This window comes from Rana temporaria, chromosome 5 (genome assembly GCF_905171775.1).
Source record: "Rana temporaria chromosome 5, aRanTem1.1, whole genome shotgun sequence".
In the NCBI taxonomy this organism is placed as follows: domain Eukaryota; kingdom Metazoa; phylum Chordata; class Amphibia; order Anura; family Ranidae; genus Rana; species Rana temporaria.
Window position 1 is genome coordinate 427,088,911 of NC_053493.1, and position 19,533 is coordinate 427,108,443.

At 51.6% G+C, this 19,533-nt stretch overlaps 1 protein-coding gene across 4 annotated transcripts in view; it reads right to left on the reverse strand.

Annotated features, from left to right (window-relative positions):
- Positions 1–19,533, reverse strand: part of ATG9B (autophagy related 9B) — a 69,373-nt gene that overhangs the window by 16,059 nt on the left and 33,781 nt on the right. For all 4 annotated transcript variants that reach the window (XM_040355418.1, XM_040355419.1, XM_040355416.1 and 1 more), the window contains exons 2-12: positions 18,758–18,903; positions 18,301–18,344; positions 12,362–12,426; positions 10,590–10,757; positions 10,074–10,215; positions 7,683–8,431; positions 6,486–6,639; positions 2,943–3,122; positions 2,613–2,858; positions 995–1,209; positions 381–489 (exon numbers count right to left, since the gene is read on the reverse strand). In XM_040355418.1, the coding sequence (XP_040211352.1) occupies positions 381–489; positions 995–1,209; positions 2,613–2,858; positions 2,943–3,122; positions 6,486–6,639; positions 7,683–8,431; positions 10,074–10,215; positions 10,590–10,757; positions 12,362–12,426; positions 18,301–18,344; positions 18,758–18,866 (2,181 nt within the window). In that variant the 5' untranslated portion in view covers positions 18,867–18,903. The remainder of the gene's footprint in view (positions 1–380; positions 490–994; positions 1,210–2,612; positions 2,859–2,942; positions 3,123–6,485; positions 6,640–7,682; positions 8,432–10,073; positions 10,216–10,589; positions 10,758–12,361; positions 12,427–18,300; positions 18,345–18,757; positions 18,904–19,533) is intronic.

The window sequence follows — 19,533 nt, forward strand, 5'->3', positions numbered from 1 at the left end:
GGTACAGCCCGGGAGGAGAGAGGGAGGAGGGGGATCATAGAGAGGTAGAGCCCGGGAGGAGAGAGGGAGGAGGGGGGGTCATAGAGAGGTATAGCCCGGGAGGAGAGAGGAGGGGATAATAGAGAGGTACAGCCCGGGAGGAGAGAGGGAGGAGGGGGATCATAGAGAGGTAGAGCCCAGGAGGAGAGAGGGAGGAGGGGGGATCATAGAGAGGTACAGCCCCGGGAGGAGAGAGAAACATTTGGTAAATGTTCATAGTTTAGGAACATCTCCTGTAGTTTGTACTTTGATCATCAGAGGGGAAGTAGGGGAAGCGGCCTCCTCTCTGGGATCGGGGACACCCCTCACATACATGAGCTGTACGGGGCGCAGACACTCACCTCATGCATGTAAATGGCGTGTAGACTCATCTCAGCAGATGCAAACTCTGAGGCCAGCAGGGAAGAGCGAGAAGCACTCTGGAGCTGGAAGTCACTCGGCGATATGGCACTGCGACAAAGACAGAACTTGTTTACAATCCACTGAAAGTGCTGCAGATACAATCACCACTTCACCACCCCCCCCCCCATTACCCCTTGACAACCCCCCTACCCCTTCCCCCCCCCCCCCCCAATAACCCCTTGACAACCCCCCCTACTCCTTCACACACCCCCATTACCCATTGACAACCCCCCAACCCCTTCACTTCACACACCCCCCCCCCCAATAACCCCTTGACAACCCCCTACCCCTTCAAACCCCCCCATTACCCATTGACAACCCCCCTACCCCTTCACTTCACACCCCCCCCCCATTACCCCTTGACAATCCCCCTACCCCTTCACAACCCCCCCCTTCACACCCTCCTGCAGCATTTACTAACAGTCTGCTTGATGTGGACCTAGAGGCAAGGAAGGAGTGCTAATCACCAAACCCCCATTGTTCTCCCTGTACGGTCTTCTGAAGGATGGAGAGACTTGGCCAAAAAGCACCAAAGAAATCAACAATCACTTACCTGTGCTGCAGGACAGTGCGATCGCTGTTGTAGAGTGAAGGGTTGGAGTGCGCCCCCTGTGGACGGCCGGAGAACTGGGATGCGGAGAGGGAAGCCAATACGCTGGCGGCAGCAGACGCGGTCGTTGTTGGTTGAGCGAAGCGGCGATCCCGGGTGGGCAATCCGCTGGCGGTCAGCACCGGATGGACCAGGACACTGGCCAGCAAATTATCAGGCTGAGGAGAGAGAGGGAGAGGGAGAGACTGTGAGCTGAAAACACAGGATGGAAGGAAGGAAGGAAGGAAGGAAGGAAGGAAGGAAGGAAGGAAGGAAGGAAGAGAGAGAGAGAGGGAAGGGAGACAGGAAGGAAGAAGAGAAAAAGAAGGGGTAGAAAGGCGAATTGAAGAAGTGGGAGGAAGCAGAAGGAAAGAGAGAAGAGAAAAAAGATGGAAAAAAAAAAAAAAAAGGAGAAGAAGAAGAAGAAGAAGAAGAAGAAGAAGAAGAAGAAGAAGAAGAAGAAGAAGAAGAAGAAGAAGAAGAAGAAGAAGAAGAAGAAGAAGAAGAAGAAGAAGAAGAAGAAGAAGAAGAAGAAGAAGAAGAAGAAGAAGAAGAAGAAGAAGAAGAAGAAGAAGAAGAAGAAGAAGAAGAAGAAGAAGAAGAAGAAGAAGAAGAAGAAGAAGAAGAAGAAGAAGAAGAAGAAGAAGAAGAAGAAGAAGAAGAAGAAGAAGAAGAAGAAGAAGAAGAAGAAGAAGAAGAAGAAGAAGAAGAAAAAGAAGAAGAAAAAGAAAAAGAAAAAGAAAAAGAAAAAGAAAAAGCGGAGAGAGACACACAGACTGTCAGCTGGAAAACACGGGAAGGAAGGAGAGGTAAGAAAAAAAAAAGAGAGAGGAGAAGGAAGAAGTGATAGGAAGGAAGCAGAAGGGGAAGTAAGGAAGGAGAGAGAAAAAGAGGAAGAGGAAGCAGAGACAGGAGAAAAGAAGGAAGGAAGGCGAACGAAAGAAGATAGAATGGAAAGTAGAGAAGGAAGGGAGGAAGGAAGCAAAAGAAAGAAGAAGGGATAGAAAAGAAAGAAAAAGAGAAGGATGGAAAAAAAAAAAAAAAAAAAAGGAGACAAGAGGGAGGGAAGGAAATGAAGAAGAAAGAGAGGAAGGAGAAGAAAGGAGGAGAAGAACGAGAAGAAGACATAGGATGTAGAAAGAAGGAAGGAAATAGAAGAAGGATGGAAGAAGAGACAGGAAGGAAGGAAAAAGGAGAAGAAGGGGTAGGAAATAGAAGAAGTTAAAGAAAGAAAACAAGAAAGAAAGAAAACAAGAAAACAAGAAAGAAAGAAAACAAGAAAGAAAGAAAGAAAGAAAACAGAAGAAGGGGTAGTAAGTTGAAGGAGAGGAAGGAAAGGAAGGAGAAGGTGGGAGGAGTTCAGAACACTCAGGGCAGCGACGGGTGGGAGGAGTTCAGAACACTCAGGGCAGCGACGGGTGGGAGGAGTTCAGAACACTCAGGGCAGCGACGGGTGGGAGGAGTTCAGAACACTCAGGGCAGCGACGGGTGGGAGGAGTTCAGAACACTCAGGGCAGCGACGGGTGGGAGGAGTTCAGAACACTCAAGGCAGCGACGGGTGGGAGGAGTTCAGAACACTGACCGCAGTTCCAGACTCGTTGGACAGCAGGGAGCTGCAGATGGGGGCATCACAGAGGATCTGCTGTGCAGAAGGGGCGTTGGCTGCGTCTTGCTGAACCTTCTCCTTCACATGACCAATGAACATCGAGCTCTCCAATGGCGGCTGCCAATGAGGATTGGTGATGGCGAAATGCATCAGCGACAACTCCGTCTTCCCGTTCTCCGCCTGCTGGTACACCGAGGCCTGAGTCTGTCCCTCCGACATCCACTGCAAACAACCAGACAAGACGATTGGTGAGAGCGAGGAACCATCAATCTCTGTCCCTGAGATCTCCCCTCCCCCACTACTCACCTGAGGGTGGCCGTGTTTTCTAATGTCCATCTGAGCAAACGAGCAAATATCCCCGACGCCGACCACCTCCACCGAGAAGTTCCGGAAGAAGTCGATGATCTCCAGAGATTTGTGGCGCAGAGAGAAGATCAGAATAAACGGGGTGATGATCGGGGAGAGGAGCTCCTCCAGGATGAAGACCTGCCAGAGAAATCACCAGGATGGAGAAGATTACACATCCGACCCGATGACACCCCCCACACCAACATCCGACCCGATGACACCGCAACATACACCCTCCATACCAACACCCCACCGCCAACCCACACCGGATCATACACCTCACCCCTAACCCACACCGGATCATACACCTCACCGCCAACCCACACCTCACCGCCAACCCACACCGGATCCTACACCTCACCGCTAACCCACACCGGATCATACACCTCACCGCTAATCCACACCGGATCATACACCTCACTGCTAATCCACACCGGATCCTACACCTCACTGCTAATCCACACCGGATCATACACCTCACCGCTAACCCACACCGGATCATACACCTCACCCCTAACCCACACCGGATCATACACCTCACCGCCAACCCACACCTCACCGCCAACCCACACCGGATCCTACACCTCACCGCTAACCCACACCGGATCATACACCTCACCGCTAATCCACACCGGATCATACACCTCACTGCTAATCCACACCGGATCCTACACCTCACTGCTAATCCACACCGGATCATACACCTCACCGCTAACCCACACCGGATCATACACCTCACCGCTAACCCACACCGGATCATACACCTCACTGCTAATCCACACCGGATCCTACACCTCACTGCTAATCCACACCGGATCATACACCTCACCGCTAACCCACACCGGATCATACACCTCACCGCTAATCCACACCGGATCATACACCTCACTGCTAATCCACACCGGATCCTACACCTCACTGCTAATCCACACCGGATCATACACCTCACCGCTAACCCACACCGGATCCAACACCTCACCGCTAACCCACACCGGATCATACACCTCACCGCTAACCCACACAGGATCCGACACCTCACCGCTAACCCACACCGGATCATACACCCCACCGCTAACCCACACCGGATCATACACCTCACTGCTAATCCACACCGGATCCTACACCTCACTGCTAATCCACACCGGATCATACACCTCACCGCTAACCCACACCGGATCCTACACCTCACCGCTAACCCACACCGGATCATACACCTCACCGCTAACCCACACCGGATCATACACCTCACCGCTAACCCACACAGGATCCGACACCTCACCGCTAACCCACACCGGATCATACACCTCACCGCTAACCCACACCGGATCATACACCTCACCGCTAATCCACACCGGATCATACACCTCACTGCTAATCCACACCGGATCATACACCTCACCGCTAACCCACACCGGATCATACACCTCACCGCTAATCCACACCGGATCATACACCTCACTGCTAATCCACACCGGATCCTACACCTCACTGCTAATCCACACCGGATCATACACCTCACCGCTAACCCACACCGGATCCTACACCTCACTGCTAATCCACACCGGATCATACACCTCACCGCTAACCCACACCGGATCATACACCTCACCGCTAACCCACACCGGATCATACACCTCACCGCTAACCCACACAGGATCCGACACCTCACCGCTAACCCACACCGGATCATACACCTCACCGCTAATCCACACCGGATCATACACCTCACCGCTAATCCACACCGGATCATACACCTCACTGCTAATCCACACCGGATCATACACCTCACCGCTAACAGACACCGGATCCTACACCCCACCGCCAACCCACACCGGATCCTACACCTCACCGCCAACCCACACCGGATCCTACACCTCACCCCTAACCCACACCGGATCCTACACCTCACCGCTAACCCACACCGGCTCCTACACCTCACCGCTAACCCACACCGGATCCTACACCCCACCGCCAACCCACACCGGATCCTACACCTCACCGCCAACCCACACCGGATCCTACACCTCACCCCTAACCCACACCGGATCCTACACCTCACCGCTAACCCACACCGGCTCCTACACCTCACCGCTAACCCACACCGGCTCCTACACCTCACCGCTAACCCACACCGGATCCTACACCTCACCGCTAACCTACACCGGATCCTACACCTCACCGCTAACCCACACCGGATCCTACACCTCACCCCTAACCCACACCGGATCATACACCTCACCGCTAACCCACACCGGATCATACACCTCACCGCCAACCCACACAGGATCCGACACCTCACCGCTAACCCACACCGGATCATACACCTCACCGCCAACCCACACCGGATCCTACACCTCACCGCTAACCTACACCGGATCCTACAGCTCACCCCTAACCCACACCGGATCCTACACCCCACCGGATCATACACCTCACCGCTAACCCACACCGGATCATACACCTCACCGCCAACCCACACCGGATCCTACACCCCACCGCCAACCCACACCGGATCATACACCTCACCGCCAACCCACACAGGATCATACACCTCACCGCCAACCCACACAGGATCCGACACCTCACCGCTAACCCACACCGGATCCTACACCTCACCGCCAACCCACACAGGATCCGACACCTCACCGCTAACCCACACCGGATCCTACACCTCACCGCTAACCCACACCGGATCCTACACCTCACCGCTAACCTACACCGGATCATACACCTCACCGCTAACCTACACCGGATCCTACACCTCACCGCTAACCCACACCGGATCCTACACCTCACCGCTAACCCACACCGGCTCCTACACCTCACCGCTGACCCACACCGGATCCTACACCTCACCGCCAACCCACACCGGATCCTACACCTCACCGCTAACCCACACCGGATCATACACCTCACCGCCAACCCACACCGGATCATACACCTCACCGCTAACCCACACCGGATCCTACACCTCACCGCTAACCCACACCGGATCATACACCCCACCGCCAACCCACACAGGATCCGACACCTCACCGCTAACCCACACCGGATCCTACACCTCACCGCTAACAGACACCGGATCATACACCTCACCGCCAACCCACACCGGATCATACACCTCACCGCTAACCCACACCGGATCCTACACCTCACCGCTAACCCACACCGGATCATACACCCCACCGCCAACCCACACAGGATCCGACACCTCACCGCTAACCCACACCGGATCCTACACCTCACCGCTAACAGACACCGGATCCTACACCTCACCGCCAACCCACACCGGATCCTACACCTCACCGCTAACCCACACCGGATCCTACACCTCACCGCTAACCCACACCGGATCCTACACCTCACCACACACCTCACCGCTAACCCACACCGGATCCTACAGAAGATTGCAGCTCCACATCGCCCCCTACAGCTCTTCCAATCCACCCTCCAGCAAACGCTTTACTACAGAGATTTATAAAGATCATTCATTGGTCTTACCGCTTTGTACTGGAAGAGCTGCGCCAGCTCATCGCGGGTCTCCGACTTGTGGGCGTGTCCCTGCCAGTGGTCGGGCATGTAGTGGATATGAGCCAAGACACACTGCAGCAGCTGCTCCGGGCACCACACCATGTGCTCATCCGGGATGAAAGACCTGTGGGGGAGGGGTATATGAGAACACACAATTCAGCATACCAACCCTCACCCAATGGCAACACCCCCAGTCCCCTTCCCGGACACTCCTCACCCCCAGTCCCCTTCCCCCGCCACTCCTCACCCCCAGTCCCCTTCCCCCGCCACTCCTCACCCCCAATGGCCTTCCCCCTCCACTCCTCACCCCCAATGGCCTTCCCCCGCCACTCCTCACCCCCAGTCCCCTTCCCCGCCACTCCTCACCCCCAGTCCCCTTCCCCGCCACTCCTCACCCCCAGTCCCCTTCCCCGCCACTCCTCACCCCCAGTCCCCTTCCCCGCCACTCCTCACCCCCAGTCCCCTTCCCCGCCACTCCTCACCCCCAGTCCCCTTCCCCGCCACTCCTCACCCCCAGTCCCCTTCCCCGCCACTCCTCACCCCCAGTGGCCTTCCCCTCACATTCCTCATCCCCAGTGGCCTTCCCCTGCCACTCCCCACCCCCAGTGGCCTCCCCGCCACTCCTCACCCCCAGTACCCTTCCCCGCCACTCCTCACCCCCAGTACCCTTCCACTCCTCACCCCCAGTGGCCTTCACCAGCCATTCCTCACCCCCAGTGGCCTTCCCCTGCCACTCCCCACCCCCAGTGGCCTCCCCCTGACATTCCTCACCCCCAGTACCCTTCCCCGCCACTCCTCACCCCCAGTACCCTTCCACTCCTCACCCCCAGTGGCCTTCACCAGCCATTCCTCACCCCCAGTGGCCTTCCCCTGCCATTCTTCACCCCCAGTGGCCTTCCCCGCCACCCCTCACCCCCAGTGGCCTTCCCCTGCCATTCCTCACCCCCCAGTGGCCTTCCCCTGCCATTCCTCACCCCCAGTGGCCTTCCCCTGCCATTCCTCACCCCCAGTGGCCATCCCCTGCCACTCCTCACCCCCCAGTGGCCTTCCCCTGCCATTCCTCACCCCCAGTGCCCCCCCCCAGTGGCCTTCCCCTGCCATTCCTCACCCCCAGTGGCCTTCCCCTGCCATTCCTCACCCCCAGTGGCCTTCCCCGCCATCCCTCACCTGGCAACGGTGACCAACACGCCGAGTACAGTGATGGCGGTCAGGATATGCTGGACAGTCAGGACATCCTCGTCATAAACGGTCAGAGCGATCAGGACAGCCAGGATGGAGCCGGCGAAGAAGGCAATGTTCTTGGCACCGATGGCCAGCAGGGGGGAGGCGAAGGAGTTCATATACTTTGTGGCCGGCTTGTAACCGCGGCTTAGCCGTGCCTGGAGCTCGTGGGTCAGCTCGTTAAAGTGACGCAGGTAGAGCCGGCCGTACAGCGACCAGCGCCGGGCCCCTAGGCTGCCCGGTTCCCTTTTAATGACCTCGGTGTAGCTGAAGAAGGCGTAGAGGATCTGCCAGACCAGGATGAACGGGCACAGGAGCAGATTGGCCAATCCCAGCAGGATGATGGTACGGCTCAGATCCTGCGCCAGCTCCAGCCTCTGGCCCTGACGCTTGAATTTGGGTTGGAGGTCCCACTTGTTCTGAAAGAGCGAGCCGGGGCCCCAGAAGAACAGGAGCTCCAAGTTGTACTTCAGACCCTGACTGAGGAAGGTCACCTCCCCCGCCAGCGGCACCCGGAACCGCACCGGCAGGAGGCTTTTGTTCACCATGGCCACCATGTAGTTCTTGAAGCGCAGGATCCGGTGATAGATGTCCAGCTCGGTCAGCTCCTTCTTGTGAACACACATGGGGTGTTCCCGCTGCAGGGAGATGAGGCGGCCCTGGACCTCCTGCCAGGTGTAGTTACACAGCTCGTCCTGTAGGGGGAAGAGTTCGGGAGAGGGGGTTAGAGTAGTGGTCATGCCAATTCCACTATTCCCCGCACTGACACCAATGATGGGACACTATTCCTCCCACTGACACCAATGATGGGACACTATTCCTCCCAGTGACACCAATGATGGGACACTATTCCTCCCCCTGACACCAATGATGGGACACTATTCCTCCCCCTGACACCAATGATGGGACACTATTCCCCCCACTGACACCAATGATGGGACACTTTTCCTCCCACTGACACCAATGACGGGACACTATTCCTCCCACTGACACCAATGATGGGACACTATTCCTCCCACTGACACCAATGATGGGACACTATTCCCCCCACTGACACCAATGACGGGACACTTTTCCTCCCACTGACACCAATGACGGGACACTATTCCTCCCACTGACACCAATGATGGGACACTATTCCCCCCACTGACACCAATGATGGGACACTATTCCTCCCACTGACACCAATGATGGGACACTATTCCTCCCACTGACACCAATGATGGGACACTATTCCTCCCACTGACACCAATGATGGGACACTATTCCTCCCACTGACACCAATGATGGGGCACTATTCCTCCCACTGACACCAATGATGGGGCACTATTCCCCCCACTGACACCAATGATGGGACACTATTCCTCCCACTGACACCAATGATGGGACACTATTCCTCCCACTGACACCAATGATGGGACACTATTCCTCCCACTGACACCAATGATGGGACACTATTCCTCCCACTGACACCAATGATGGGACACTATTCCTCCCACTGACACCAATGATGGGACACCATTCCTCCCACCGACACCAATGATGGGACACTATTCCTCCCACTGACACCAATGATTGGGCACTATTCCTCCCACTGACACCAATGATGGGGCACTATTCCCCTCACTGACACCAATGATGGGACACTATTCCTCCCACTGACACCAATGATGGGGCACTATTCCTCCCACTGACACCAATGATGGGGACACTATTCCTCCCACTGATACCAATGATGGGACACTATTCCTCCCACTGATACCAATGATGGGACACTATTCCTCCCACTGACACCAATGATGGGACACTATTCCTCCCACTGACACCAATGATGTGACACTATTCCTCCCACTGATACCAATGAGGGGACACTATTCCTCCCACCGACACCAATGACGGGACACTATTCCTCCCACCGACACCAATGATGGGACACTATTCCTCCCACTGACACCAATGATGGGACACTATTCCTCCCACTGACACCAATGATGGGACACTATTCCTCCCACTGACACCAATGATGGGACACTATTCCTCCCACTGACACCAATGATGGGACACTATTCCTCCCACTGACACCAATGATGGGACACTATTCCCCTCCACTGACACCAATGATGGGACACTATTCCTCCCACTGACACCAATGATTGGACACTATTCCACCCACTGACACCAATGATGGGACACTATTCCCCCCACTGACACCAATGATGGGACACTATTCCTCCCACTGATACCAATGATGGGACACTATTCCTCCCACTGACACCCAATGATGGGGCACTGGAATTGATGAAGTATAAAGGACGCCACGTTGCGCCCTCTACTCACCGAGGGGATCTTTAGGGCTCGGATGTAGAACTTGCGGATCTCCCAGTAACTCAGCAGGTTGCAGAACATCTTGACGAGACGATAGAGCCAGAAGATGGCGGCCATGACCAGCAGGAAGATGATCCAACCACTGGACTGAATCCTGGAGAACGCAGGACGATGGTCATCAGAGGGACACACAGATGTACACAGGGGGGGGCAACTATCTCATTCATTACCCTGACCAGAGCATGTCCAAGGCAAGGTCAGCTATATAGGAAGTAGTGAGGACACCAATAGTGAACGAGTCCAAAATGATATTAGATTAGATAATCGGTAGAAATCCAACACGTTTCAGGGATTTGGGCACTTCATCAGGGGGTTTTGTATTATGCAGCTTCAAATATGGCTGAACCTGACCGAATGCATACAACTTATCACAATCCAATGGTCCATACTACACATTCCCCAAATGAAGAGGGGCACATGCCCCTCAATACTAACCCTCCTCCCCCCTCCCCCATGCCTGGGACTTACTGAAGGGCACACTGCTGAGCGGACAGGATGGCATCTGTCAGGGTCACCTTGTTGCGCTCAGGACTGGTCCCCGAATGCGTGTGATTGACGGGTTTATTGGCGAAGAGAACGTCGTATTCCACGCAGTGGAAGAGGAAGGTGGTGAAAGTGACAACAAACAGGAACTGGCTGCAGAAAACAAGAGAGGAGACTTAGAAATTATCTTTCCATCCAACCTCCCCCCACCCTGCCCCACCCCCTTCATCATGCAGGGCTCCTCCTCAGATCCTACACCATGCAGGGCTCCCTCTACCATGCAGGGCTCCTCCCATCCTCCTCTGCCTCAGATCCTACACCATGCAGGGCTCCTCCCACCCTCCTCCTCAGATCCTACACCATGCAGGGCTCCCTCTACCATGCAGGGCTCCTCCCATCCTCCTCTGCCTCAGATCCTACACCATGCAGGGCTCCTCCCACCCTCCTCCTCAGATCCTACACCATGCAGGGCTCCTCCCACCCTCCTCCTCAGATCCTACGCCATGCAGGGCTCCCTCCACCATGCAGGGCTCCTCCCACCCTCCTCCTCAGATCCTACGCCATGCAGGGCTCCCTCCACCATGCAGGGCTCCTCCACCCTCCACCTCAGATCCTACACCATGCAGGGCTCCTCCACCTCAGATCCTACACCATGCAGGGCTCCTCCCACCCTCCTCCTCAGATCCTATACCATGCAGGGTTCCTCTACCCCCTCCTTAGATCCGACACCATTCAGGGCTCCTCCCACCCTCCTCCTCAGATCCTATACCACGCAGGGTTCCTCTACCCCCTCCTTAGATCCTCTACCCCTCCTCAGATCCTATACCATGCAGGGCTCCTCTACCCTCCTCCTCAGATTCTACACCATGCAGGGCTCCTCTACCCCTCCTCAGATCCTACACCATGCAGGGCTCCTCTACCCCCTCCTCAGATCCTACACCATGCAGGGCTACTCTACCCCTCCTCAGATCCTATACCATGCAGGGCTCCTCTACCCCTCCTCAGATCCTACACCATGCAGGGCTCCTCTACCCCCTCCTCAGATTCTATACCATGCAGGGCTCCTCTACCCCCTCCTCAGATCCTACACCATGCAGGGCTCCACCCTCCTCAGATCCTACACCACACAGGGCTCCTCTACCCTCCTCCTCAGATCCTATACCATGCAGGGCTCCTCTACCCCTCCTCCTCAGATCCTACGCCATGCAGGGCTCCTCTACCCCTCCTCAGATCCTATACCATGCAGGGCTCCTCTACCCCTCCTCAGATCCTATACCATGCAGGGCTCCACCCTCCTCAGATCCTACACCACACAGGGCTCCTCTACCCTCCTCCTCAGATCCTATACCATGCAGGGCTCCTCCCACCCTCCTCCTCAGATCCTACACCATGCAGGGCTCCTCTACCCCTCCTCAGATCCTACACCATGCAGGGCTCCTCTACCCTCCTCCTCAGATCCTATACCATGCAGGGCTCCTCCACCCTCCTCAGATCCTGACGAGTGTGTCCACGCCAGTTGGTAAGAGTACCTTATCTTACATTTATTATTTGGATAATGCAGGGACCATGCAGGGCTCCTCTACCCCTCCTCAGATCCTATACCATGCAGGGCTCCTCCCCCCTCCTCAGATCCTACACCATGCAGGGCTCCTCTTCCTCAGATCCTACACCATGCAGGGCTCCTCCACCCCTCCTCAGATCCTATACCATGCAGGGAGAGAAGCATGCTGGGAATAAAATATACAAACTCTACTTACACAAGTTCAAAGAAGTCAGACAGCACCATACAGGCAAAGCCATTCTTCTGGTGGAAGTGATATATGTGCAGCCGTGGTCAAGGAAAACCAGCCAGTGAGCGGAAATGGGCAGGCAGGGTGCCGGGCCTGAACTTATCAACACCTATTTTCAGGACGTGTGCCGTATGTCCCGACGGGAGTGATCATCACCCGTTTGTTGCATATTCACCTATGAAGAGTGACTCACTGTAGAGGATCACTCTTCAGGTGACAGGAAGCGCTACCCACCCCCTACATCTATACAACTTTTTAATACTGGAGCTTCAATTGAAGCCGCCCCCCCTCCCTCCAGGGAAGGCAGCAGATTAGCCTATACCCAAGCATGGAAAATAATAATTTATATACAAAGTAACATTGTATCTCTCTCCATCCCCTGTCTGATCAATGTTTATAAACAATGTTACTTTGTATCTCTTTATCTCCCGTCTGATGAATGTTTATAAACAATGTTACTTTGTATCTCTCTCCATCTCCCGTCTGATCAATGTTTATAAACAATGTTACTTTGTATCTCTCTCTATCTCCTGTCTGATCAATGTTTATAAACAATGTTACTTTGCATCTCTCTATCTCCCGTCTGATCAATGTTTATAAACAATGTTACTTTGCATCTCTCCATCTCCCGTCTGATCAATGTTTATAAACAATGTTACTTTGTATCTCTCCATCTCCCGTCTGATCAATGTTTATAAACAATGTTACTTTGTATCTCTCTATCTCCTGTCTGATCAATGTTTATAAACAATGTTACTTTGTATCTCTATCTCCCGTCTGATCAATGTTTATAAACAATGTTACTTTGTATCTCTCTCCATCTCCCGTCTGATCAATGTTTATAAACAATGTTACTTTGTATCTCTCTATCTCCCGTCTGATCAATGTTTATAAACAATGTTACTTTGTATCTCTTTATCTCCCGTCTGATCAATGTTTATAAACAATGTTACTTTGTATCTCTCTCTCTCCCGTCTGATCAATGTTTATAAACAATGTTACTTTGTATCTCTATCTCCTGTCTGATCAATGTTTATAAACAATGTTACTTTGTATCTCTCTCTCTCCCGTCTGATCAATGTTTATAAACAATGTTACTTTGTATCTCTCTATCTCCCGTCTGATCAATGTTTATAAACAATGTTACTTTGTATCTCTCTCTCTCTCCCGTCTGATCAATGTTTATAAACAATGTTACTTTGCATCTCTCCATCTCCCGTCTGATCAATGTTTATAAACAATGTTACTTTGTATCTCTCTCTCCTGTCTGATCAATGTTTATAAACAATGTTACTTTGTATCTCTCTATCTCCTGTCTGATCAATGTTTATAAACAATGTTACTTTGTATCTCTCTATCTCCCGTCTGATCAATGTTTATAAACAATGTTACTTTGTATCTCTCTATCTCCTGTCTGATCAATGTTTATAAACAATGTTACTTTGTATCTCTCTATCTCCCGTCTGATCAATGTTTATAAACAATGTTACTTTGTATCTCTCTCCATCTCCCGTCTGATCAATGTTTATAAACAATGTTACTTTGTATCTCTCTATCTCCTGTCTGATCAATGTTTATAAACAATGTTACTTTGTATCTCTTTATCTCCCGCCTGATGAATGTTTATAAACAATGTTACTTTGTATCTCTCTATCTCCCGTCTGATCAATGTTTATAAACAATGTTACTTTGTATCTCTCTCTCCCGTCTGATCAATGTTTATAAACAATGTTACTTTGTATCTCTTTATCTCCCGTCTGATCAATGTTTATAAACAATGTTACTTTGTATCTCTCTCTCTCCCGTCTGATCAATGTTTATAAACAATGTTACTTTGTATCTCTCTATCTCCCGTCTGATCAATGTTTATAAACAATGTTACTTTGTATCTCTCTCTCTCTCCCGTCTGATCAATGTTTATAAACAATGTTACTTTGTATCTCTCTATCTCCTGTCTGATCAATGTTTATAAACAATGTTACTTTGTATCTCTCTATCTCCTGTCTGATCAATGTTTATAAACAATGTTACTTTGTATCTCTCTATCTCCTGTCTGATCAATGTTTATAAACAATGTTACTTTGTATCTCTCTATCTCCCGTCTGATCAATGTTTATAAACAATGTTACTTTGTATCTCTCTATCTCCTGTCTGATCAATGTTTATAAACAATGTTACTTTTGTATCTCTGTTGGATCAATGTTTATATTTGTATCTCTCTCCATCCCCTGTCTGATCAATGTTTATAAACACTGGGGCAGATTCAGCGTATTGTATTTACGCTACGCCGACGCAACTTACAGGAGCAAGTGCAGTATTCACAAAGCACTTGCTCCGTAAGTTGCGGCGGCGTAGCGTAAATGGGGCCGGCGTAAGCCCGCGTAATTCAAATGTGGAAGGGGGGGGCGTGTTTTATGCTAATGTGTGATGACCTGACGTGATGTACACGGACGGCTCATGCGCCGTTCGTAAATATCCCAGGTGTGCATTGCTCTCAAGTACGTCGCATCGACGTATTGGTTTCGACGTGAACGTAAATTACGTCCAGCCCTATTCGCGGACGACTTACGCAAACGACGTAAAAAATTCAAATTTCGAAGCGGGAACGACGTCCATACTTAACATTGGCTGCGCCTCCTAATAGCAGGAGCAACGTTACGCCGAAAAAGCCTAAAGTAAACGACGTTCGTTCGTGAATCGACGTAACTAGGTAATTTGCATACTCTACCCCGAAAACTACGGGAGCGACACCTAGCGGCCAGCGTGAGAATGCACCCTAAGATACGACGGCGTAAGAGACTTACACCAGTCGTATCTTAGGCTAATGTCGGCGTATCTTGCTTTCTGAATACAGAAAGAAGATACGCCGGCGCAGCTTTGAATTTACGCGGTGTATCTATAGATACGCCGGCGTAAATACTCTCTGAATCCGGCCCAGTGTTACTTTGTATCTCTTTCCCCTGTCTGATCAAAGTAACATTGTTTATAAACATTGATCAGACAGGAGTTTAGAAAGATACAAATATAAACATTGATCAGATGAGAGATACAAAGTAACATTTTAGGTAGATTCAGGTAGAGTTAGGCCGGCGTATCAGTAGATAAGTCGACCTAACTCTGAATCTACGCCGACTTATGTTTAAGTGTATTCTCTAACAGAGATACACTTAAACATATCTAAGATAGGATGGCGCAAGCCGTCGTATCTTAGATTGCAATATTTCGGACGGCCGCTAGGTGGCGCTTCCATTGCGGTCGGCGTAGATTATGTAAATGAGTAGATACGTTGACTCACGAACGTACGCCCGGCCGACGCAGTACTTTTACGCCGTTTACGTTCGAGATAGGCCGCCTAAAGTTAGAGCTAGGCCCTACATGGAATAGTAATGTTAAGTATGGCCGCCGTTCCCGCGTCGAAATTCGAAATTTTTACGTTGTTTGCGTAAGTCGTCCGTGAATCGGGATTTACGTAGTTTACGTCCACGTCAAAATCAATAGGCCCGTGCGGCGTACTTAGCCGCAATGCACACTGGGAAATGTAGGCGCCCGGCGCATGCGCAATATAAAAAAAAAAAAAAAACGTAAAAAATGTAAGGTCAAGCCTTATTAACATAAAACACGCCCCCCTTACACACATTTGAATTCGGCGCCCTTACGCCCGACCGCTTTAGGCTACGCCGCCGTAACATAGCAGGCAAGTACATTGTGAATCATGTACTTGCCTCGCTAACTTACGGCGGCGTAGCTTAAATTCCTTAAGCTACGCCGCCACAAAGTTGCGGCAACGTACGTGAATCTAGCTAAATTGTTTATAAACATTGATCAGATGAGTGATACAAAGTAACATTGTTTATAAACATTGATCAGATGAGTGATACAAAGTAACATTGTTTATAAACATTGATCAGATGAGTGATACAAAGTAACATTGTTTATAAACATTGATCAGATGAGTGATACAAAGTAACATTGTTTATAAACATTGATCAGATGGGAGATGAAGCAATAACAAGTAATTTAAATTCCACTTTCTGGACAGGACCACGTAAAATGGTGCAAATTGCCCCCCCATTGACATTGGACTCCATTCACCAAATCATCTCACATGGGGCATTTTTATGTCCCGACATTTTCCCTAAACACCGCCTGCAATCCTCAATCTGTCCCTTCACTATACCGCTCTGCGATATTTACCGCAAAACGCTTGGTAAATAACGCATGAGGCGGCGTTCAACTCGTAGAAGGAAGTAAATAATGAAATGTATGTGGTGATGAAGTAGTGATGGAGGAATGCGGTGTTTATGGGATGTGTACTGGGTGACCTGCCAGGCTAAATACTCAGATATTATATTATTATTAATAATAATTTGATATGGATTCTGGCGGGGACCCCACGCCATTTTTAAAAACATGTTGGAAAGGGGGTTCCCCTCAGGACCCTGGCTCGGATTTGGGGGGGCCCCCACGCTGACAGCGGATGACTCATCAGTTAAGGATGCAGCGGCCGTCCACTCCTTAGCAACCATGACAGTAATTGGTTAAGTATACAGCGGCCGTCCACTCCTTAGCAACCATGACAGTAATTGGTTAGGTATACAGCGGCCGTCCACTCCTTAGCAACCATGACAGTAATTGGTTAAGTATACAGCGGCCGTCCACTCCTTAGCAACCATGACAGTAATTGGTTAAGTATACAGCGGCTGTCCACTCCTTAGCAACCATGACAGTAATTGATTAAGGATGTGGCGGCCGTCCACTCCTTAGCAACCATGACAGTAATTAATTAATGATGTGGCGGCCGTCCACTCCTTAGCAACCATGACAGTAATTGGTTAAGTATACAGCGGCTGTCCACTCCTTAGCAACCATGACAGTAATTGATTAAGGATGTGGCGGCCGTCCACTCCTTAGCAACCATGACAGTAATTGATTAAGGATGTGGCGGCCGTCCACTCCTTAGCAACCATGACAGTAATTGGTTGTTAAGGATGTGGCGGCCGTCCACTCCTTAGCAACCATGACAGTAATTGGTTAAAGCAGGGTTCCATCCGCAATTTTTTTTTTTAAAAGTCAGCAGCTACCAACACTGCAGCTGCTGACTTTTAATAAGGACACTTACCTGTCCTACTCGCCCGCGATGTCGGCCCCCCCAACGGCAATCGCTCGGTCCTGGCGCCTCCATTCTCACTAAGGGAAACAGCCAGTGAAGACTTACGGCTTCACTGCCCGTTTCCTGCGGCGCTTTGTGAATGGGCGGCTGCCTCCTGGGATACACACAGTTCCCAGAATGCAGTGCATCCCATTCACCAGAAGACACCGCGGTGGAGGAAGAGGCAGAAGAGCATAGCAACCGCCCTTTCTGGGGAGTATAAAAAAATAAAATAAAAGGTTCTATTTTTTTTTTCTAATTTTCTTTAGATTTTTTTGGGGAAAAATAAAAATAAAATCAGGGTGGAACTCCACTTTAAGGATGCGGCGGCCGTCCACTCCTTAGCACAGGTTGTAAATGGATGTCATGGTTCCTAAATGACTCCGGCTACCGCCAACGGTAAACTGCCACCGGCTTTTACTACTAAAATACGGCATGACTGCGTTGAGGTGCGGTATCTTACGGCACACTCAGATGCAGCAAGAAGCCGCTTTGTGAATGGAGCCCAAAAGTCACCAGGGAGTGCTGAAACTTGTGGTTCCTGTACATCTCGGCTGCTCCCAACATTGAGGGAAGAGTCCCTACAAACCGAGGAGAACATACAAACTCCATGCTGGGGATGGAGCCCAGGACACCGGCGCTACAAGGCAAGAATTGATCTGTACTTTGTAATTATTGGTTCTTAGTGGAAGGTGTTCTGTGTTTTTGGGTTTGTCTCCCCCCTCCCCCCTCCCACAGCAGACCCTGTAAAGGATATCTTGGTGAAGAAGTTGTCCAGGTTCTTGATGTGATGCCAGGAGTCTGCAGGGGGGGGGGGGATGGGTCAGCATGATCAGTCCATACATGTACTATATTGTAAACACCCCCCCCCCCCCTGCATACATGTTGTATATTGTATACACCCCCTTCCCCCCACATACATGTTGTATAATGTATACCCCCCCCCCCACATACATGTTGTATAATGTATACACCCCCTTCCCCCCACCATACATGTTGTATAATGTATACACCCCCCCCCACATACATGCAGTATATTGTATACACCCCCTTCCCCCCACCATACATGTTGTATAATGTATACACCCCCCCCCACATACATGCAGTATATTGTATACACCCCCTTCCCCCCACCATACATGCAGTATAATGTATACACCCCCCCGCCCCCACATACATGTTGTATATCAGTTTCCGGTATATTTGGCACTGACCTTTCACGGCCTCCGGCACATGTACTATCAGGTCCTCTTCTCCGGGGGGAGAGTCCTCCTCAAAGTCCTGCAGCCTCTGATACTCCCGGTACTGATCCTGGGCCTCCATTCTCAGGGCATCCTCCTCTCACCTTCCTCGCTCTGACCTGGAGAAGACAGGAGGGTAAGAGGAGCGACACACACGTCATCCAATGCCGCCTGGAAATGGTTATGGGGCAGCTGTCAGCACCCGACTTCCCAACTGTGCCCCCCCCCCCAAAACTATTGCCCAGTCCCTACCCCGTGCCCAGCTCCCCCACCTCTGCCAAACGATTGCCCAGTCCCTACCCCGTGCCCAGCTCCCCCACCTCTGCCAAACTAGGGCTTAGTCCCTACCCTGTGCCTGGCTTCCCTACCTTTGCCTTGTTCCCATACCTGTGTCTGGCTCCCCATGCCTGCCCCTCATACCTGTGCCTGGCTCCCCCCCTCATACCTGTGTCTGCCTCCCCTCCCCATGCCTGCCCCTTATACCTGTGCCTGGCTCCCCCCTCATACCTGTGTCTGCCTCCCCTCCCCATGCCTGCCCCTCATACCTGTGCCTGGCTCCCCCCTCATACCTGTGTCTGCCTCCCCTCCCCATGCCTGCCCCTCATACCTGTGCCTGGCTCCCCCCCCCCCTCATACCTGTGTCTGCCTCCCCATACCTGTGCCTGGCTTCCCTACTTTTGCCTTGTTCCCATACCTGTGTCTGGCCCCCCTCCCCATGCCTGCCCCTCATACCTGTGCCTGGCTCCCCC